Raw genomic sequence first — 22,980 nt, forward strand, 5'->3', positions numbered from 1 at the left:
TTAATAAACGTTTCAATCAATCAATCAATCAATATACAATTGTTAAGGGGATGCAGACCAGAGAAAGACGTTTGTCTTGTTTACATCAGGGTCCCCCTGCATTTCACTGTAATATACACCTTAGGCCTATATCTGACAAATAAAACAAAACTTGAACAATAAGACTAAGACATGTGACAAATAAAACAAAACTTGAACAATAAGACTAAGACAGTCCATGTTGATACATCTGCTAAATGCTCACCACATTTGAAGGTTCATAGCCAATTGATTCAATGCTATCAATTGCTAGATGGGCCACTGCAATTCAAGAACCGTATGAGAACATAACTAAAAACAGTATGAAAACAAACTGCAGATAATGTCCCTTTGTATGGTAGTATTCTCCTGACGTGTTGTCTTACAATATGGCACAATGCCACAGGTCTGCAATCAAATACTGTGAATTGGTTTCTCACATTTTTACTTTACTGCTACTTTTGCACAACCAAAACTTTCTGAAAGTGGGAAACTTAACAAATTACCCAAAAAAAGGTATAAGACTATTCTTCTGTTCCATGCTCTGTAATAATAGTCACCTGAATCTGTGTAAGCGAAGAGTTGTTGTGATTTGGTTGTGCATATCTGTAGATACTATATCTGTACATATTCTACTCTTACTAGTTACACTGCTGGCCAGTATGACTACTACCATAGTGTCTTTATATTGGTATCACTGTACATATTATATTACAACTCTGTACATAGATCTGGTTAGCACTACACTCAGTAGTACAAACATATATATTCTATACCCAGTTTAATCACCTGTATATTGTATATTACCATTGCACTTTACTGTTATATTTGCACTCTGGTTGGATGACAAACTTCTTTTTGTTGTACTGTATGATGACAATACATTTGAATCTAATCCAATTTATTTTGGAATTCAGGAAAGCAAAGAGACATCATTGGTTGGGAAAGGCATAATGAACACACTTTAATAAGAAACAAAAACACGTTTAATAGATGAATCAAAATAAATTTACAGTTTGTGCTGACATTGTAATTTCACAATAGAAAAACAAAAAACAAAAAAGGCATGAACAGGACATTTGTAGAGTACAGCTTCCATTCACAAAATCTAAATAATTCATTCCACATTCTGGCCATCTGAAATCATTGTCAATCAAGTGTACTATGCTTTTCTGGAGAACCTGTGACTTAAGTCTGAGATTTAAATGAGCAGTCATACTTGCTCAGTAGGTAAAGCCAAATCTACCATTTTATTTACAAATATATATATTTAAGATATTTTTTTAAAGATTTTTAACACTACTGGCACCCAGCATATATTCAGTACATGATGTGCAGAGTGTATCTCAGTTTAAGCATTCCAGCTCTATACGGATATGATGATGAAGCAATACAAGGAAGTCTAAAATACTCCCATGCAGTGGCTTCTGAGGGAACAACTCTTCAATGATCTATTCTTATGGCATTCTACAAGGGAAATTTTAACCAATCGTGGCATTCTACAAGGCCAAACACTGTGTTACACACAGTGATGGACTAGAGTTGATATTTTAAGTAGCAGGACTCAGAAATAGGCATAACATAAGCAAGCATTAGGGATCGGACCAATAGAGTAGAATATTTGGAGGAAGCAAGACTAAAACATCCTAAAACAGAACTAATGGTTTGCAGCTTAGTTGCAAAGGTGAAAACAAGAGGCAAAAAACAACTCAGAATTATTATGTTGCTATTCATATACAGTACATTTCATTAAGCCTTTTCAATAAAGCTATTTTCAGGGAAATATGCATTCATATTTCTAAAATTCTATAGCATTTTTACTCTTTACATGATCAATAATATCCACACCATACGATGTAATAAATGTAATTAAAAATAAGATTGAGGAACATTTACACATCTTTTTTATTTATATATATATATAAATATATATATATATAAAGTGCAAAAAGTAAGTAAAATAAAAGGAAATAAAGGCAAATCTTTCATGTGACAAAAAAAATCCAAAAAACAAAAACATATCTAATCCCACTGGTGATAAATAGGAATTTTACGTTTATTAAGCTTCAAGTTTGATCGGGGAAAAAAGGATTATTACTAATGCAGTGACAAGGAGGCATGTAGCAACTGACCAATCTCAAGCCATGCCCTCTTCTCTCGATCCTCCAAATCACTGTTGTGGTTGGAGGATCAAGAGGGCAGGGTTTGAGATAAGTCAACTGGAATATAATTTCCACCAAACACGTATAACGCTTTTGAGTATTAAACATTAAACATATGACTCCTCCCAATTCAAGATGAGGTACCGATTTCAAAATGCCTATATACCTGGGACAGAATCAGAAAGTGATGACATACTATTAAAACATTCTCTCCCTCCCTCGTTCACGCAAACATGCAGGTGTGCAAGCATGCTTCCGCTCCAGTCTGCAATCAATGATCCTCCCCTCTGCTTTCTTAAAAACGGTGATTCACGGTTTTTGAAAGTTTCCCAAACAAAACAAAATAAAGCCTGCGTAATACAGGTCATTTTGAACAGTAGCTGAGGTATCCACCTTCGGGGGTTAACCGGGGGGAAACCCCCGTTAGCTTGGCATCATAGCGTCCCTGTAGTGTCTCTGTGCTCCAACAATACCACAATATTGACGATGAGCACGAGGACGACTCTGGGGTTATCAGTGCACTTCATGTATAGGTTATAGCCTAACTGTACAATTCCCTGACCTTCAGTACAGACCTGGGTTAAATAATAATCATTAAAACACTCAGTACTTGAGGTGCTTTAACCGAACCTGCCTGGAGTCCCCGGTCGGTAGGGTGTAATGAGGCCCAACTCTGGGGGCAATTCATCTGCCTCCATTGTGGGCCGACGAGCTCAATAAAAAAAAGTATTTGAAAGAATTTCAGACTTTGTGTCTTTTTACTGCGTTGCACGTCATCTTCGATAAAGAGACCGCGTTTTCTGTCAAGACTCCATATTACCGTTGAAATAAGTAGTCAAGATTAAAGAAGCATTAATTACCATCAGTGAGGAGACTGGCGCTATTAGGTCCTTCAGCAGACATTATTTATGTGCAAGTCTTCATTTGGCTTAGGGTGTTAGAAATTACCCTGGTTTTAGACAAAACACCCCTAACCCTTCAAATATCAAATAAACAAATACACATCACCTCCTCGTGCATACCACTGCCTCGCGCACCACAGACCAAAAGGATTAGCTACTAAAGACTCTGATTGATCGCAAACCCAACTCCAGAAGTGATGAGCATCCGTCAGGGAGGGAGGAACGGAACTATATGGTCCATTCAGTCATCCCTCTCCTCCGCAAACCGGGGTCCCACTGACCGTCGGGTCTGAGGAAAATGTATCTTCTTACAGCCGTCGCGTCTGACGAGCACAGATGGATCAGGTGATGATGCTGGTCTTCTTGGGTTCACCACATAGGCTTGATTCAATCCCTTCCTTTACAAAAGCTGTAGAACAGAAGTTTAAATTCTGAGTCCACGAACTTCCCATCCAGGCCAGGCCAGCCCAATCTTATATTTGCTCTGGCCTGTGCCAGCCCCAGCTGAGCCCACAGAGGCCCCCCCGTCCCGTCTCAGTTGAGCCCCGCGAGGCCCCCTGCGTCTCTGGGCAGAGCTCCGTTGAGCTCCAGCAGGCCGTCGATGCCCAGGTAGCCCAGCAGGATCTCACTGCGTCGGTGGGAGAGGTTCAGGACGTCCTCGGCCAGGCACGGGGCAGAGGTGAAGCGGACCTTGTCGTGGTCGAACATGTCCTTCAGGTACTGCACTATTTGTTGCTGAGAAAGAGAGGGAAGAAGGGGATGGTGTTGCATCTCTAGTTAACCTGTTAAGCCCAAGCCATATTTTCAGAAATATTTGCCTAAAAGTACAGTACATACTCAAGTAAATGGAAGATTGCTCCACTTCTAGGCCTAGGCATTGTCCAACTAACACCTCTCCCAAAGGCTAACCGGCCATGTCCGCTTCCATTCATTGTGCTAAGCTAGGCTAACATGCAGCAGCCAGATAGCCTTCTACTGAACGCACAGAGAGAAAACTGGTATCTATCTTCTTGTTTGACTCTGGAGAAGGCGGTAAGCTAATTTCCCAAAATGTTGGCGTGTTCCTTTGAACAGAACCCATAACGCTCTCACCTTGAACATAGTGCACACTTCACACAGGTGCTGCCTGGGTCCCAGGAACCCGAAGGCTAGAACCGGGCTGACGTGCTCCGATATGGCGTAGAAGTGAGAGATGAACCCGTCAGGAACCTGTGGAGCGGTAGAAGAGTGAGAAGAGAGGGGCGACAGTGGCTCAGGAGGTAGAGCAGTCATCTGCTAATCTGGAGGTTCCCGGTTTGATTCCCGCTCCTCCCGGGGAGCGTGCTGAAGTGTCCTTGAGCAAGACACTTAACCCCTAATTGCTCACGATGTGCAGGTTGGCACCTTGCATGGTCGCCTCCACCATCGGTGAGTGAATGGGTCAAATGTGAGGAACAAATTGTAAAGTGCTTTGGATAAAAGCGCTATATAAATGCATCCATTTAAGAGGGAAAGATGAACTTCAAGTCATTAGATTTATCACCGGTGATAGTTATGGTACTCACCATTGTATTTTTGCCATTTAAAATTTTAATATTTTTTCAAATGTATTTTAAAATGCGCTCTTAATTATTCTGATTGTCTGATGTCTTTATATTTATGAACGCACTGCGACACTTGTGAATGTAACATCTCGACGACACTGTAAATCACAGACGTCTAAGTCCATTACATACACCATGAATAATAATAATATATATATTTGTTCATTATTATTATTTAATTTCATTTGTTTATATATTTGTATCGTCTTTAGGGTGGGAATTTATGTTTTGTTAAAAAATCTATACAAAAAAAGTTCTAATTGTGAACTGATACAATCAACGAATAACTGAGGGTATACAGGCCCTCATCTGCACCTTTGATTACACCGTTTACTTGCTTATATTCTCATATTCAGAGTTAATTATATTGTTTACACAGCTTATTTTATCTTTACTATAATTGTATTGCCTATATTTATGTCTTCTACTATTACACTGCCCATACCTGTAACTCCCCTCCCCCATGCTGCTGTAACGTCTGCATTTCCCAGAGGGGATCAATAAAGGAATATCTTATCTCATCTCATGTCCCACTGTCTGAAGCGGAGCGCTTGGCCCCCGGACATGAATATATGTCACAAGTGGCATCAAGACTTAACAACCGAATTAATCTCAAACACGCCCTCTTTTCTTGATCCTTCAATCACAACTGTCCACTTGTCCAAGGTAGGCAACGGTTGTGATTGGAGGATCGAGGATCGAGAAAAGAGGGGGCGGGGTTTGAGATAGGTGAACACATACCAGCCAGGCCCAGGTTATCAGATCTGTTAAAACTCACCATGAGAAGACGTCTCTTTGCTTTCAGAACAGACCAGCAAGCTGTGGCAAGGGCCTGAAGAAACACACAAGAAACATTTATTATTATTTATAATAATATTTTCTATTATGTTATTACAATATCTTAAATATCCACTGCTATCTCACAGTTCACTGGTGGCATTATTGAAGAATGTATGCGTGTGCTCATATTAACCGTCTCTTTGAAACTGTCCGACAGCCAGCGGTTTCTCAACACGGCGACCACAGACGAAGGAGGGCTGTCTAGATCCTCGAACGCGTCCATCAAGATGAAGTCCAGGACAATATCGAAGAAGTTCATAGAGACCACCTGCAGGGGGAGCAAGGAGACGTTGAGGACCACAACACTTTCCCCTGCCGCGTCCCGCCATAACGCCTCCGACTGAGCTCAGGAGCTTCGTCCACACCAACAATTCTGGATAAAGACGAGAGGAGTCTCTGATGGACATGGGAGTATGTACAGTATCTCCAGTAACAACCTGTATACATGCCTATGAGTCAGAGGTAAGAAAAGAAAAAGGGGCGTGGCTGGGTAGTGTAGAGGTCTAAGCACTGGGGTGTCTGGGTAGTGTAGAGGTCTAAGCACTGGGGTGTCTGGGTAGTGGAGAGGTCTAAGCCCTGGGGTGTCTGGGTAGTGTAGAGGTCTAAGCACTGGGGTGTCTGGGTAGTGTAGAGGTCTAAGCACTGGGGTGTCTGGGTAGTGTAGAGGTCTAAGCACTGGGGTGTCTGGGTAGTGTAGAGGTCTAAGCACCTCTGGTACCTCCGGCTTGGTCAGTCGTCCCTACGAACACAATAGGCAGTGTTCGCGAGTGGGAAGCCGATGGGGGTATGAGTCCTGTTGTTGCTACAGTGACTCCTACTGGCCGGTCTGGGTGCCCGTTCAGCTGGGAGGGGATCTGGGAGAGATAGCATGAACCTCCGCGAGCATTAAGGCCAAATTATACTTTCCGCGGGTGCGCATGGCGTAAATTTCATCACTGCTCTCGTCAGCGAGGACGTCTGCACGGGGGTCCTCGTGCCTCCCAGATTTTGTGACCCCGGATACCCCCATGGATATGCGCGCCGACTATTCCGTCACTGGCCTGGAGTGTGATCCTAGTGCGGATGTGTGGATCATGTACGCTTACAGACACCAAACATTTACTATAAACAGAGCCGCGTGCACAGCCGTGTCTGCAGCCGCGTACGTGTCAGTTTAGAGTACATAAGCGCCATTACACTCTCCCAGTGAAACTCCTCGCTGTCAGGTGAAAAGAAGCGGCTGGCGACTCCATATGTATCGGAGGAGGCATGCGACAGCGCAATGACCAGGAAGGGAATTGGCATAACGACTAAATTGGGGGATGGGGGAAAAGGTAAAGAAAGATCTGACATGACATAGATAACTGCTGGTATTCCATTACCCCTCGTCCCTCCAGCTCCATCTTGGTAATGGGCCATGTCTCCTCTCTCTGGGTGTAAAGCAGCATGTCTTGGTAACTCTCCAGGAAGGCTTTGGGACTCTTCAAATAGGGAGATGGAAAAAAATATATATATATATAAAATAAATATAATATATATATAAATAAATATTATATATATAATAAAGTATTTTACACCACAATACATAACATTGAAAACATCTCCACAAACACGTGTAACCCTTTGTAGTGTGGTAGTGAAAGGGTTAACCGTGTGTAGTGTGGTAGTGGAAGGGTTAACCTTCTGTAGTGTGGTAGTTGAAGGGTTAACCGTCTGCAGTGTGGTAGTGGAAGGGTTAACCTTCTGTAGTGTGGTAGTGGAAGGTTTAACCATCTGTAGTGTGGTAGTGAAAGGGTTAACCATCTGTAGCGTGGTAGTGAAAGGGTTAACCCTTTGTAGCGTGGTAGTGAAAGGTTTAACCATATGTAGTGTGGTAGTGAAAGGGTTAACCATCTGTAGTGTGGTAGTGAAAGGGTTAACATTATGTAGTGTGGTAGTGAAAGGGGTAACCATCTGTAGTGTGGCAGTGAAAGGGTTAACCTTCTGTAGTGTGGTAGTGAAAGGGTTAACCCTTTGTAGTGAAAGGGTTACTCTTATGTAGTGTGGTAGTGAAAGGGTTAACCATTTGTAGTGTGGCAGTGAAAGGGTTAACCCTTTGTAGTGTGGTAGTGAAAGGATGAAAGAGGATGCGATATATTACTGTACTTGATATATCAAAACAGTGTTTTTACCTTATTGGCTTTCACCATTAACCCCGTGATCATCTGCTTCCCCGTCTCCATGAAGAACGTCCGGTGGGTTTCATCCAGTAGCAGAACCTTGAGGAGAAAGAAATGATAAGAAGTCTGTCACTAAACCAACATCACAACGACCCACACAGCGACATTACGTCTTCTCATCAGCCAACAACCTCCATTAACACATTGAGTGCCATGGACGCTTTTTGTCGTTAGTTCATGCCGACCTTTGAGTGCCCCCGACGCTATATAGCGTTTTTTTTCTTTTTTTTTAATATTATTGGCGATTTGAATTCATATTTCATCAATCGAGCCTTGGGTTAGTGCTGCAGAGTCTCTCTGAGCTCAATTGGGAAGATACCGCCCCCTATCGTCTCTCCCTGTGTAACTGCACCCCATTACTTAGACTGATGCAGGGGGAGTGGTCAGTTTGCTCATTTTACTTTTCCGTCAAGCCAACTGAAGAGACCAAGTGATCGCCGGCCATCAGAACAGCGTGGATTATGTATTTACAGTACCAACACTGTAATCAATAAGCGTGATCGATATTTGGAATGGCGATCAGGAATTGGAATAATCTTTTTGGATAACATCTGATCTCAGGTAAGGATTTTTTTTTTCTTTTTTTTTTACTTTTTTTTTTAGCGTTTATCGCTTTTCTGGTCAAGCATGACCAACAGAAACAGGTTGAAATGGGATGTAGAGCAGGGGAAGACATTCTGAGAAATGACGGCGGGTCCGGGAATCGAACTCGTGTCCCCCAGATCCGTGACGAGCACGGTTTTCCCCGACGCAGAAATAGCGCCGAGATATGCGGTGAGCTACGGGAGCTCCCCCATAAGGAATTTATTTTACCAGTCTTAGGATAATCAGAGCCGTTTTCACAGAGATATAAGCTTTTGCCCTATGCGTGTGTGTGCGCGGTGATCGCCGATGAGGAAATGAGAATCGATTTTCAGCCCGCCTCTATAGCGTGCATAAGTACACATATACTATCGATAATCTAGCGTTTATTTGAAAACGATTCATAAATAGGCCAAAAAATTACAACATTTGTGTATGCTAGAATATTCCAGTAAATGCCGTTTATCACGGAATCTATATATTTTCCTTGAAAACGAGGGCTTTTCAAAATGCTATAAAACAAAAATGAACCGATTAAAAAACAATCCGTTTCGACAATGTTGACTGCAAACAAGTCATTGATAAGCGACAGGCAGATTAGACACATAGCCATAATTTAAGAGAGAGATTATGCGTTCACAACGCTATCATTGAAGTGGGTGCTGGCATTCAACAGGGTTTCCAATGTTAATGGCTGGCACTCAAACTGTTAACAGCAGTAGGATTATCTAATGCATACAGCAATGACAGGACGGTTGATATTAGCCATAACAGACCTGGAACGCTTGTCTCACACAATGCAGCTTGGCGAGAAAGTCTTGGTCGCTGTAACACTCGAGTAATTCGGTCCTGGGTGAGAGAGAGGAAATAGGAATAAGGAACAGAAGCAGATGGGAGATAATTTCTCAACTGCCAATGTGTGCGTTCTTTACATGGACATTAATATTCTGGATACAAATGAGCACGGCTATATAAAATAGACAGAATAAAAGCAGTGTAATAAAATAGCTCTAATTTACAGTGCAATAATCATAAAAATAGACATAAAATAAATGTCAGAATAAAATAGTGCAATATACAGTACAATTATCACAGTGTGGATGTAATGAGTCTAAGTGGCAGAGTGTATTAAAATAAATGGAGAAGCGATGGATCGTGAGGTGGCATCAGAACGTGGAGAGAGACTCAGAGTCTCTAATGTCTTGGGGCATATAATCAGTACGGTATATTAATAACCTCTCGCGCGTTTGTCATTTTGACATCAAGCCCCAGTGCCTTTTTTTCCTCTGCAGATGGTGAAAATTAGCTGTGTTTTCCTTTCCGGTTTACCAGAAATGTTGTCTGGTCAATACTGCATGTGGGGTTAATGCGGAAATTGCGTTTTATCAAAGCATGTTATGTTTTGTTAACATTAAAAAAATATTAATAATTAAAGCCAAATTGCTAACACTAGGTCGGATGTCGCTGGTGACCTGTTCTGCAATGCTACGGTTGTTTTGGCTAGTGATTTTAACATGCAAAATTCTAAATCTCCTGCCTCAGAGAGAGAGATGTATATTAGAAGGCCTTGTTCACGGGACCACAGCCTGCATGAACACAAGACGAAGCGAGGAGTGATCTATTAATAGTCCATTCATTCTCCAGGAGCAGCCGACAACACGTCCCCCGCGAGACGTCCTTTGAAACCCAGAGTTCTAGAACTCTGAAGTAAATTCAGAGGGAAACCTTTGAAAAGACAGTCGCACCTCTCAATGAGCTAACAACAGAGCGAGATCGGGATGGTTGGTCCCGACAGGTGCTGGGGTGGGTTTGGGGGGAATTGTGCCTTTTAGTATTTTTCCAATTTTTTACATATATTTTCATATTATGTTTTTTGTATTTTTCTAATTATATATATATATATAAATTATTTATTTTTCCTGTTCACTTGTCTTGTGACCACAAAATGTTATTGTTGTCGTCTGTTGATTTGTTAACACTTTAATCGCCATGGGTTAAATTCATAATTTACCATCCCTCGCCAGCTCTATTTGTCTATGGAGAAGTTCCCCTTCTTTGCAGGGCTATAACTTTTTAAATTCTATTGCTACATTGCCATTATTATGGCCCATTCAATGTTCTATATGTATTGTTCAGGGTGTAGCAACGTTAAACTTTTTCATTCACATATTCATACTAAAATATGGTCTAAAGCCGATAGATGGCGCTCTCGAACCGTTAGACAGTTGAGTGGAGCTCACCAGTACATCTCAGGGCCCCGGAAAGGAAATATGATTTCGATGACAGATTTTTGAAATATTGACATCAAAGACGAGTTACGGCGTCTTCGGCAGAATGAGCATGGCTAGGAATGACGTGTAAACTCGTCCACGCCGATCATAGTGTTAATTATTATTATTATTATAATTATTATATATTTTATTTTATTTACTCCTTCATTTATTCTTTATATTGTGTATTATTGTGTTCTGGTATGTCTTGTTATATGTTATGTATTTTTCTTTCTTTTTTTAAGATTTGATAAAAATAAAAAATAAAGAGAAAGTTGCACCTCAAAGGGGCTAAACATGTTGGGTGCAGAAGCGGAGGATTAATTCTCAGGTTTACCGGAGAGACCGATACACCACTTTGCCGTCCCGGACCAGATCCACGGCCTCTTCGTAGAGAGCGGCTGGACTCAGAGGCTGGTAGGCTTCTTCTAGAGACATGGCGTCGAACAGCTGCACAGAGACGGAGGAGGGAGAGACACACGTTCCTCAGGACACCTTCGTTTCAACTCCATAGTGGAGTTACAGGCCACTATGCCAGTTAAAATAAAATTATGAATAAATAAAACACGGATGAATAAAAAGGTAAGAAAGAAAGATCACTACAACAGTTACACATCAATAAAATCATAATAAAAACAAGGAAATACAAGAAAAACACAGAAAAAAAAATTTAAAGATAGAAATCTGTTAAAACAGTTACACGGTGTAGCAGGGAGGTTTAAGATCAGGGCACTAAACTGTAGGTCAGCAGCAGGGAAGTGATTTTCAGCCTAAGTATACACACATAAACATGCAACAGAGGTTATGTTTGTTGCAGGGTTTGCATAGGAGCAGGTAATTACGTCTAGATGTTGTATGATGTTAGTGAGCCGGGGGGGGGGGGGGGGGGGGGGGGTAGTCGTGAATAAGTCAGTCTGTTTTGACACAGGTGTGTGTCAGCTATGTGTAACACTAAACACAAATTCATGTACTGTATATCTGTCAGTTAGTCATGTACTGTATATCTGTCAGTTAGTCATGTACTGTATATCTGTCAGTTAGTCATGTACTGTATATCTGTCAGTTAGTCATGTACTGTATATCTGTCAGTTAGTCATGTACTGTATATCTGTCAGTTAGTCATGTACTGTATATCTGTCAGTTAGTCATGTACTGTATATCTGTCAGTTAGTCATGTACTGTACTGTATATCCGTCAGTTAGTCATGTACTGTATATCTGTCAGTTAGTCATGTACTGTATATCTGTCAGTTAGTTATGTACTGTATATCTGTCAGTTAGTCATGTACTGTATATCTGTCAGTTAGTCATGTACTGTATAGTATATCTGTCAGAGGAGAGGAGAGATGAGGCACGGACCTCTGCGGCTGAGAAGAAGGATTCATCAGAGGTAATAGTAGTGGCGTCGCCGTCGTCATCTCTCCGTCTGCGTGAGCTGCTCTCCACCAGCGGCAGGATCAGAGTTCCTTCACTCTCTGACAGAGGGACAACAGAGAGGAACTGAGCAACAATCATGAACTGGAGCAACAACTGAGCAACAAAGCATGAACTGGAGCAACAACTGAGCAACAAAGCATGAACTGGAGCAACAAAGCATGAACTGGAGCAACAACTGAGCAACAAAGCATGAACTATAGCAACAACTGAGCAACAAAGCATGAACTATAGCAACAACTGAGCAACAAAGCATGAACTAAGAGCAACAAATCATGAACTAGAGCAACAACTGAGCAACAAATCATGAACTAGAGCAACAACTGAGCAACAAAGCATGAACTAAGAGCAACAAAGGATGAACTATAGCAACAACTGAGCAACAAAGCATGAAGTAGAGCAACAACTGAGCAACAAAGCATGAACTATAGCAACAACTGAGCAACAAAGCATGAACTATAGCAACAACTGAGCAACAAAGCATGAACTATAGCAACAAAGCATGAAGTAGAGCAACAACTGAGCAACAAAGCATGAACTAAGAGCAACAAAGCATGAACTAAGAGCAACAAAGCATGAACTAGAGCAAAAACTGAGCAACAAAGCATGAACTATAGCAACAACTGAGCAACAAAGCATGAACTATAGCAGGGGTAGGCAACCTTAGGCACGCGTGCCTGCATAGGCACGCGGGGGCATTTGCATAGGCACAGGGGGCAGCATAAAAAAAAAAAAAAAAAAATATACTATTTTTTTTTTTTTGCTTTGAAATATTATAGTGAAATATTTTGCACTGTTGTCGCATTATCTTGTTGAAATCCTCCCACAGGTTCTTTTTACTACCACATATTTAATTGAGACCCTTTATTTGTTTATTATTTCAATTTAGCTGGAAATACATTGCTACATCATTCAGTAACATTTGCAGAGCCTTATAACAAAAACATTATTATGGTCACCATTGTGACCAGTGGGATTAATCAACTAATTTTATTATTTATTTTTCTATTTCATTGAACATTGCACATGTTAAAAGCCATATTTTTTACTCAAAATGTGAGTATTACCAAGTCAACTTGTGTTCTTAAAACAATGACAATAAACATAGTTTTATTAGGTTGAAATAATGTGGTTGTGTACTTATTTTTCTGGATTATTATGGATTGAAAACTGAAAACCTTAATGCACAGTAACTGAACTCAATATTTTTAAGTTCTGGTAACTTATTATTATATATTTTTTACAGTGTAGTCTTGCGATCAATCAAAACTTATTTACACAATATACCTCACATTCACCCTCCATTCACATCCTGGTGTTCTCCTGGTGTTCTCCATTAGGCCTGTAGGTGGAGCTATGACAGCACACGTACAGTACACACACCGATGGTGTGTGATGTGTCCAAAAATGAATGGGCAAATGTGAGTGAAATGGTCGCACTGTATGCAGCTGTTTGTCTGCATTGCATTCCCCCCCCCCCCCCCCCCAACTCAGATTTAGGGTTGATACAACCATCATAATAATATTGTTAATAATAACAATAACGATGTAATAATGTAAAAATTATCATTAAAAATACCTGATTATGAGAAAAAATATTTACGATGCATGGAATATTGTTGAGGCACACTAGTTACAACTATATTTCAAACAGGCACTCCATGTCAAAAAGGTTGCTGACCCCTGAACTATAGCAACAAAGCATGAAGTAGAGCAACAACTGAGCAACAAAGCATGAACTATAGCAACAACTGAGCAACAAGGCATGAACTCCAGCAAACAATAGAGGTCTTCCTGCAACATACTAATTACAATGCAACTCATAATAACTGTTGGATTACTGTCTACAACACAACTGTATGTTTTTCTATACGAGCAGCAACATCTATATTACCAAAGTCTGCCAGCAGACTGTCTGGTGGGATGGTGCTGCCAAAGTCCTCCTGGAGGTGGTAGGCCCGGTGTAGTAAGGTCTCCAACTTCTCAGCAAACACTTTGTTACGGCCTTCAGACTACAAAATACAAACAGTACAATTACAATACATAAACAAAACAAATAAACACAGAATAAGTGTTTTATATTTCATGGGAACCAGCTAAAACTCTTCACACAGCCATCTCATACTGATCTACAGTATGCATGTGTCCATTCATACATTACTTGGACTGTGTGTTACATTAAATACTGTACTTTCACCATCTATAGATCTGAAGGATTTACCATAGGAATGTCTGCGCACGATGCCCCCTGCAGGACGAGGCTGTTATTACTGCTGGAGCCAGAGTGGGAGCGGTGGCGAATGTTCAGGGCCTGCTCCCACTTCTGCAGCGCTTCCTCAAACAGCTCCATCCCTGGAGGGAAGGAGAGCAGCGGGGGTTAGACATCACTAGAGGAGTGTAGAAACACCTGGATAGAACTGTACTCTGGTAAAGGTTCATCAAAATTAAGCTGGCTATCCTCGGGTCATCGGCATCGCTCCACGATGGTGGAACGAACTCCCCACCACAGTCAGGACAGATAAAACCATCACAGTCAGGACAGCTGAAACCATCACAGTCAGGACAGCTGAAACCATCACAGTCAGGACAGATGAAACCATCACAGTCAGGACAGCTGAAACCATCACAGTCAGGACAGCTGAAACCACCACAGTCAGGACAGCTGAAAGCCTGAAACCATCACAGTCAGGACAGCTGAAACCATCAGTCAGGACAGATGAAACCATCACAGTCAGGACAGATGAAACCATCACAGTCAGGACAGCTGAAACCATCACAGTCAGGACAGATGAAACCATCACAGTCAGGACAGCTGAAACCATCACAGTCAGGACAGCTGAAACCACCACAGTCAGGACAGCTGAAACCACCACAGTCAGGACAGCTGAAACCATCACAGTCAGGACAGCTGAAACCACCAGTCAGGACAGCTGAAACCATCACAGTCAGGACAGCTGAAACCATCACAGTCAGGACAGCTGAAACCATCAGAGTCAGGACAGCTGAAACCACCACAGTCAGGACAGCTGAAACCACCACAGTCAGGACAGCTGAAACCATCAGAGTCAGGACAGCTGAAACCATCACAGTCAGGACAGCTGAAACCATCACAGTCAGGACAGCTGAAACCATCACAGTCAGGACAGCTGAAACCATCACAGTCAGGACAGCTGAAACCACAAGTCAGGACAGCTGAAACCATCACAGTCAGGACAGCTGAAACCACCACAGTCAGGACAGCTGAAACCATCACAGTCAGGACAGCTGAAACCATCACAGTCAGGAGGACAGCTGAAACCATCACAGTCAGGACAGCTGAAACAGACTGATTTAGTCTTCTATTAATTCATGTTAACTACTGACTTGTAGTCTTCCATTCATTGATGTTAACTACGGTCTTAGTCTTCTATTCATTCATGTTAACTACTAACTAAGTTAGTCTTCTATTCATTCATGTTAACTACTAAGTTAGTCTTCTATTCATTCATGTTAACTACTAAGTTAGTCTTCTATTCATTCTAAACAAACTGCTGTTGCTGCTGGTGACGGGAAACACCTGAGCAACAATCAAGTAATACTAGTACAGCCCTAAGTAATACTAGTACAGCCCTAAGTAATACTAGTACAGCCCTAAGTAATACTAGTACAGCCCTAAGTAATACTAGTACAGAAAGCACCAAGTCGACTATTCCTGAGTCACAAGTGCAGCTGTAGTTCTTGTGTAGGGAGCTAGGGGTCAAAATATACATACTGTCAAAATATGCTTGCAGTATGAGACTGTGGGGGAAGGAAAGTATTTGGTTATGAAGCAAAGATAAATGACAACTGACCCACAGATACAAGCTATTTGTATTCTATATCTAGCCATGATGATAGGTTGAAAAGCACACATTCACATCAGCAAGGTTAATGAGCCCAGCAGCCCTACCACCACAGGTTATAACAGGGGTTTTTGAGATCCAGCTGTTCAGTAGGCTTCCCACAGAAACAGTATACATTGACTTGAGCAGATATTGGTACTGTTCCTCAGCAGATTTATGTAATTAATTTTTTTATAAAAAGAACCCTTTGATTAGACTGCTTTTTTCTTTTCTCTGTATTAATGCAGCGAAATCATGAGAGTCTATTACAACGTGACCTAGAACTAAGCACTCTTGAGTAGGGATGGGTACCGAATTCGGTACTTTTGAGGTACCGAACCGAAACACGTCGGTACTACCGAGTATCGAATCAAGTGAGAAACCGAAAAAAAAATTAAAAAAAAATATTTTTTATTAATTTTTTTTTTTTACTTTTTTCTTTTCATGTCAACGTTCACACGCACAATATATGCTTACCTAGGATTTGACTTGATTCAACAACAAAGCAGTCGGAGCAATGACAAGCCGAAAACTGTCGAAATTGTAGTTATTTGAAGTTTGGATTTTTTTTTACGACTGAGGTAGGTAAATTAAATTTCGACAGTTTTCGGCTTGTCATTGCTCCGACTGCTTTGTTGTTGAATCAAGTAAAATCCTAGGTAAGCATATATTGTGCGTGTGAACGTTGACATGAAAAGAAAAAAGTAAATTTTTTTTTTTTTTTTAAAGTACCGAAAAAAGGTACCGTTGGGTACCGGTATCGATTCACAGGTACCGGTACCGGTACCGGTTCAAATGTGAAAGGTACCCATCCCTACTCTTGAGTAGCTTAGATTTTTTTCTATCAATAATTGTCCACCATCAACATGTAGGCCTAGCTTAGCCTAGGCCTCTGCTAATTGCGCTCGCTTATGAACTGTATTATTATTATTTTCCTGACTATGTATTTATGATTGATCTATTGTTTTTAATTGATTGTGTGTGCCCTGTAGCACCATTGAAAATGAGGGTCCCTCTACATTTTTTATACTATTTATTTTGGGGCTGTTCTGTATTTTTCACCCATCCCAATTGAGTCGTTGCACACAGACTACTGTCGGCCTGGGGAGGGTGTAGAACTACCACATGCCTCCACCGATACATTGTGGAGTCGCCACTCGCCAGCCGTTTCTTTTCACCCAACAGCGAGGAATTTCACTGGGGGACCGTAACGCGTGTGGAGGTTCACGCTATTTCCCCCAGATCCCCTCCCTGCTGAACAGGCGCCCCGACCGACCAGTAGGAGTCGCAGTTTACAACAACCAGGACACATACCCCACCGGCTTCCCACCCGCTAACACCAGTCTCTGCGGTGGTAGGCGAGCGCTTAGTCCACTGCGCTACCCAGCCGCCCTCGAGTTTAAATCTTTAAGGAAATTAGCCATTGGCTATTGCAACTCATAGCAACTCTTTGCTATTCTTTTCTTTGCATAGTAAATGTCCAGTTAGGCTAACTCAGTTTGGTAGAAAACGTCTAAATGAAAAGAGACACACGAGACGGGCATATCAATCCAAAACAATCCTGAGATGTCACACCGCTGAACACCAATAACCAAAGACCAAAATGACCCCATTTAGGAATGCACAAATCTGCAATGCTGTCTGTATAAAAACTGTACAAATGAATACTACAACTCTGTACATACATCAGTGATTAGCACTACACTCAGTAATACTAATTCATATATTTTAGACTCAGTTAAATCACGAGTACATTGTATATTACTATTGCACTTTACTGTTACATTTGCACTCTTGTTGGATGCCAAACTTCTTTTTGTTGTACTGTACTTGTGCTGAATGATGACACTCTAATCTAAAACACTGAGTCGTGGGAAACACTTACCCAGGATGTAGAGATTCTCAGCATTTGCATCTTCAAATGCACCTGGTTCTTCCGCCACAGGCTCCGCCTCCCAGGCAGCGGATGGATTGACTGGCTGGTTCGGGGAGAGGGGAACCCGCATCTGTGACGGGCAGACGGACACGCACACCTTGGGGTTAATGGCACACAGAATTCAAGGACCCATTCGTTTTGCAACGGCCGTATCTGCAGGCTTTCACGACGATACCAGCAAAACACACAGCGACACTGACCTGGCGGCTGCGTGCCAATTTAAATTCTCCATACAAGCTCCCGGTAGCCCCGCAAAAAACGACGACTTGAATACAAAAACATTTCATAATATGATTGAATCTGCCGAGAGCTGAGCTGAGCTGGACTGCCCCCCCCCCCCCCCCCCAACCACTGTGCAAATTAAATGTAGACTTTTTAATACCTTTTATGGCCTTAACTTGAGAATTTAATCTTTTTAAAGATTTTTTAATACCTCGCAGATACCCTGTGTCATTAGGAAAAGTAAGATAGGGGAGACAGGGAGAGAGACGCGTCAGTGTAACAGTGTGATAAACCTGGGTAACTTACAGAGGCCAGGCTGTGGGAGGAGCTTGAGTGTTTACTGGGGGCCAGAGAAGAGACTCCACTCATGGTGTCATTACTTCTAGTACTCGGGCTCATCATCTGTCGACCTGGAACAGAGATAAGACGTTCTCTTGTTGTCCACACGTGTATCAATAGATTAGATACAGCCGTCTTAATAATCAAGTAGCACAGAAATTATTTTGACACTCGAGTATATCTTTTCTTTTTTTATCCACTTTTTCTCCTTATTTTCTATTTTTCTCCCATCCCAATTTCACCTCGCCAATTCTCCCTTCAATTCTCCCCTCCCCTGTCTCGAACGTTGCTAGACTATGCCTCCCACTAGTCGTCTGCAGTGAGGACCAAGCCTTGCATCACGTGTCCCTTCCGGTACACAAGGAGGCAGCCGTCGCATCTTTTCACCTGAACAGCGCGATCTCTGTGGCGAGGAGTAACGCGTGGGAGGCTCACGCTGCCCCCAATACTTCCTGATTCTGCTGTACAGGCGCACCAACCGACCTGTAGGAGTCGCTGTCCACAACGTCCAATCCCCACCCACCGGCTTTCCCACCCTCTAACACTGCCAATTGTGTTAGTATGAACGACCGGCCAAGCCGGTAGCAACGGCGAGAGCTGGGCTCGATACCAGCATATCCTGCGTTAGTGGCGAGCGCCTTGCCCAATGCGCCACTCAGCCGCCCTCTAGTATATCTTTTCCATATATTCATTAAAGGGTCAAGGACAGTGTAGGTTTTTTTTCTTATCGTCAACTTAGCCTGCTATTAGTATAAAAATACCAAAACCTACAATGCATAACTTCTACTCTCCAATACTCTTACTCTCTCCTACCATATTTCCCTGTTGTATGCTAAAACCAGAAGAGTATTGTATTCTGGCCCAGAAGAGAGTGAGATGGAGAGCTCTGGTGGACGCCCTATGCCCCCAACGGGGTAAAGAGGATTAAGTCAAGTAAGTCATGCTAAAACGATCAAATACAGCTCAAACTCAAACCTTTATTTAAACTGGTAAGACACTGAGGTTATTTACAGCGACGACAAGCTTACAAAACAAGACAAAGTTCATCATAATGAATTATCGTGAACAACAGGATCAATGTAGTTATTACCAAATTCACTTCAAAAGGCCAAGTGGTAAACAGATCAGCGTAGTCCGCGAGCATACACATTGCACATAACAGGAAAAAGTACTTGGGCTAAGATGGACCATACTTATAAGTAGGAGAAATGCATTGTAGATTTTGAGTCTTTCTCGTGAGGTATTTAGACAATAAGAAAATAAAAATGACACAGTGGCCTCATCCGACTGAGCGAAAGCCTCACCTCTCCTCTGTGACGAGGGCCTGCCCGGCCTGAGCAGAGCCTCTGGTATTCCCATGTTCTTTTGACCTTCCGTCGCTTGCGGAAGCTGCTTCCTCTTCCTCCCGCGCCTCTTCAGCTGGTGGGCGGTGAGAGCCAACGCTACACTGCCCAGCGCCGTGGCAAACAGCACCTTCTTCAGGCTCGGTGTGAGCTTCAGCTGAGAGAATATAGACTGAAAGAGGAAAGAGGTGGTGAGGTCACGACCACCTGAAAGGACTGCTGCTGGTAGAACAAGCCTTCTGCAATCAATTATAATATTAGTAATGCACTTGGTGAAGCATAATATATATATAATAATATTATATATATATTATTTATTTATTCGTTAATCTATTCATTCATTCATTAATTAATACATTTTACAAATTAAATGTGAAAAAAAAATATATATATAATATATTATATATATTTTTTTTTCACATTTAATTTGTAAAATGTATTAATTAATGAATAAATGAATAGATGAATGAATAAATAAATAAGTGAGTGGTGCATAATGCTCAAAAGCCGTAACTGACACAGAAGACGGAATTGTGCGAGAGCTGCTGCACACAACATGTTTTACCTGGCCAAACGTCGAGTAGAGAAACACCGGTATCTCAGCCACAGTCATGGCCAACGCCTGGGCGAGGGACATCCCCTCTGCGTGTCTGAGAGACATCTCGGTGAGGAGGACAAGACCCAGAGGCCACAGCTGTCCCAGGTCCCCTTCACATTCACCTGAGAGAGGACCACCTCCTCTCTGCTCTGTGACCAGCCAGCACAGGGCCTGCTGTTGGGCGCCCTGTGGTCCGTCCACCTCTGAGCCTGGAACACCGGTCCAACCTTCTGAATACAACTGGGTTTCAGAGCTCGACAACAACCGTCCCGTCTCGTCTCTGCACCTGATCTGGAGCCGGTAAACCTTTTCCAGGTGTGTGGATCTCCTGCTCTTAGTGGCGCAGCAGCATTGTGTTGTTCAACCTAGTAGGGGGCATTACATTAATAAACATGACGGGGTACATGACATATGATCAGCTAGTGTAACTTTATCACAACAACCACAACAGGGTTGGCTCCACAATGGCCTTCTCGGATCAGAAAATGAACTAACGTGCAACAGGTTAGAACAGGGGTCGGGAACCTATGGCTCGCGAGCCATATATGGCTCTTCTGGTGACAGCATATGGCTCCCAGAAATTTTTGAGTAAAACATTTTTTTTTTTTTTTTTTTAAACACTTGTGATATTTATTAATAATACTGTGTCATTTTAAAGTAAACAGAAATTAGTTTTTTTTGTATTTTATTTTAAACAGAAATTAGTTTTGAAGATACAGCTAATAGTATCTGTAGCTGAAGATATAACGAGCAGAGCTGGCGAGGGAACACAAGTGGACAGAAATTAAAAATCTTCAACCTGAAGACCAGCTAATTCTTAAAACTTGGAACGAGCTTCCTGTGACATACCACACAATGCAGCATGAGTATTGCCGTATTGACCATGTTTGGCTCTACATATGCATGTGGGCAGTCATTCTCGCATATGAGGAACATTAAGACCAACCTACGCTCACGTTTAACTGATGGAAGCCTCAACGCCTGCATGAAGCTCAACCTCACCACGTATGAACCAGATTACAAGGCCATCAGCAAAACCATGCAGCACCAGAAGTCGCATTAAAAGTAAGACATATTTAATTTATTATGTTAAAAATACTATATGGCTCTCAATGAAATATATTTTGAAATATTTGGCTTTTATGGCTCTCCCAGTCAAAAAGGTTCCTGACCCCTGGGTTAGAAGAACTTATGTTGGGATACAGTATATAAAGTTCATTCACTCAGTGGGTGAACTGAAGTACAGAGTAACCTGACAGTTTAGCCCACTACTTACCTACTTAACAAGTCTGGTTGGCCGTCAGACGACCAGCCGTTGCCACATGACATGAAGTATGTGCGTTTTAAACTTGCTAAGCCGACTGCCTGCCTGGCTGTGAGCAACATATCCAGTTTTGGGGAAACAACTCTAAAAATGTAGTTTGTCAAACTACCTGCTACTTCACAATGGAATACTTTGAACTGAATCTTAACTACTGGCACCACTTTGAATAAGTCGATCAATTTACAACACCCAAAGTACACTGTGGGAAATCATTGCATCACCATTTGAGACTGGGATGTCCTATTCTGTAGGTACACATTGACCGACAACCGAACGGACTTGAAGTAAAGTGTGGGTGTATTTGATTAAGTGACCAGGGCAGGCCAACCCTCTCTTTACTTAGGCATGTCTGATGGTGTGTTTTAAACCCTTTCACTACAGCAGGTTAACCCTTTCACTACCACACTACAGGTTAACCTTTCACTACCACTACAGAAGGTTAACCTTTCACTACCACACTACAGGTTAACCTTTCACTACCACACTACAGAAGGTTAACCTTTCACTACCACACTACAGGTTAACCTTTCACTAACACACTACTGTGGTTAGTGAAAGGGTTAACCTTCTGTAATGTGGTTGTGAAAGGGTTCAGATTTGAATGTAGTTAAACCAAAGTATCTCTCATTATATTGCCCTGTCTCTGGTTAAACTACCACCCCAACTATTGCTAAATGAATGCTGTTACAACCTGATGGGACCAGACCAGTACGTTAGCTAGAGAACGTTAGCGTTGTGTGCTCTGACAGGAGAGAGGCAACAGTCTTGCTATCACTTTCTCGGCTCTCAGTTAACTTAAGTCGAGCAAATCTGACGTTTAGCTCTGAAAATGTCTTTACATACTGTGCTGGCAAACCAAAAGCAGACAGACAGCACTGGTCTCTTACCAGGCTCGCTAGTTAGCAAGTTAGCTGAGATAGCTTAGCCTGACCTGTCAACATCTTTCTACTCAACACCATGGGACAATAATAGTTGTATATCTCTTTCTCTATTATCGACAGCAGCAGGGGTTTAGTCATGTTTCTCTTTTCTTCTTTCATAAACGCAGCGGGTAGTTTGTAAGTGGCATAGGAATCTATAATCATCACCTACATACCTTGGGCATCCACAGTGTGTTGAGAAGGGCATTCTTCTATCACATCCGAAGCCGCATTTCACACTAAAATGATTTTCGTTTTTTGGGGGAGGTGCTTCGGAATGATTGGAAGCATGATAGCGGTATTAACCAATGAGCATTGAGTAGATCATGTGTCGACCAATTGTATATGATAGAAGGGGCGGGTCTATCAAAGAACTCCAATCGGATCAGAGATTCATAAAGCGTCATCACTGCGTGCCCAAAAATCGAAGGGGCGGGTCTATCAAAGAAC

General features: G+C 42.0%; 1 protein-coding gene across 1 annotated transcript; it reads right to left on the reverse strand.

The window, feature by feature from the left end:
- Positions 1-963: 963 nt before the first annotated feature.
- Positions 964-22,769, reverse strand: miga2 (mitoguardin 2). Its single transcript, XM_084324545.1, has 16 exons — positions 22,707-22,769; positions 20,254-20,651; positions 19,650-19,860; positions 18,313-18,416; positions 17,734-17,854; positions 14,210-14,340; positions 13,883-14,000; positions 11,914-12,029; positions 10,893-11,005; positions 9,062-9,134; positions 7,656-7,742; positions 6,867-6,965; positions 5,639-5,773; positions 5,444-5,497; positions 4,175-4,291; positions 964-3,817 (listed from the first exon to the last, which is right to left on the reverse strand). The coding sequence occupies exons 2-16, from the start codon at positions 20,347-20,349 to the stop codon at positions 3,617-3,619; spliced, it is 1,776 nt and encodes a 591-aa protein (XP_084180671.1). The 5' UTR covers positions 20,350-20,651; positions 22,707-22,769; the 3' UTR covers positions 964-3,616.
- Positions 22,770-22,980: the final 211 nt, after the last annotated feature.

The sequence above is a fragment of the Notolepis coatsorum genome (assembly GCF_963971535.1).
Source record: "Notolepis coatsorum genome assembly, chromosome: 11".
Taxonomy (NCBI): Eukaryota; Metazoa; Chordata; class Actinopteri; order Aulopiformes; family Paralepididae; genus Notolepis; species Notolepis coatsorum.

Coding starts and splice junctions, on each gene's coding strand:
- miga2 (XM_084324545.1), bottom strand. CDS start 20,349: ATGTCTCTCAGACACGCAGAGGGGATGTCCCTCGCCCAGGCGTTGGCC. Junction 18,417..19,649: donor GCCCTCGTCACAGAGGAGAG/GTGAGGCTTTCG, acceptor TCTCTGTTCCAG/GTCGACAGATGATGAGCCCG. Junction 5,774..6,866: donor TGGAGCTGGAGGGACGAGGG/GTAATGGAATAC, acceptor CTCCCCCTGCAG/GTGGTCTCTATGAACTTCTT.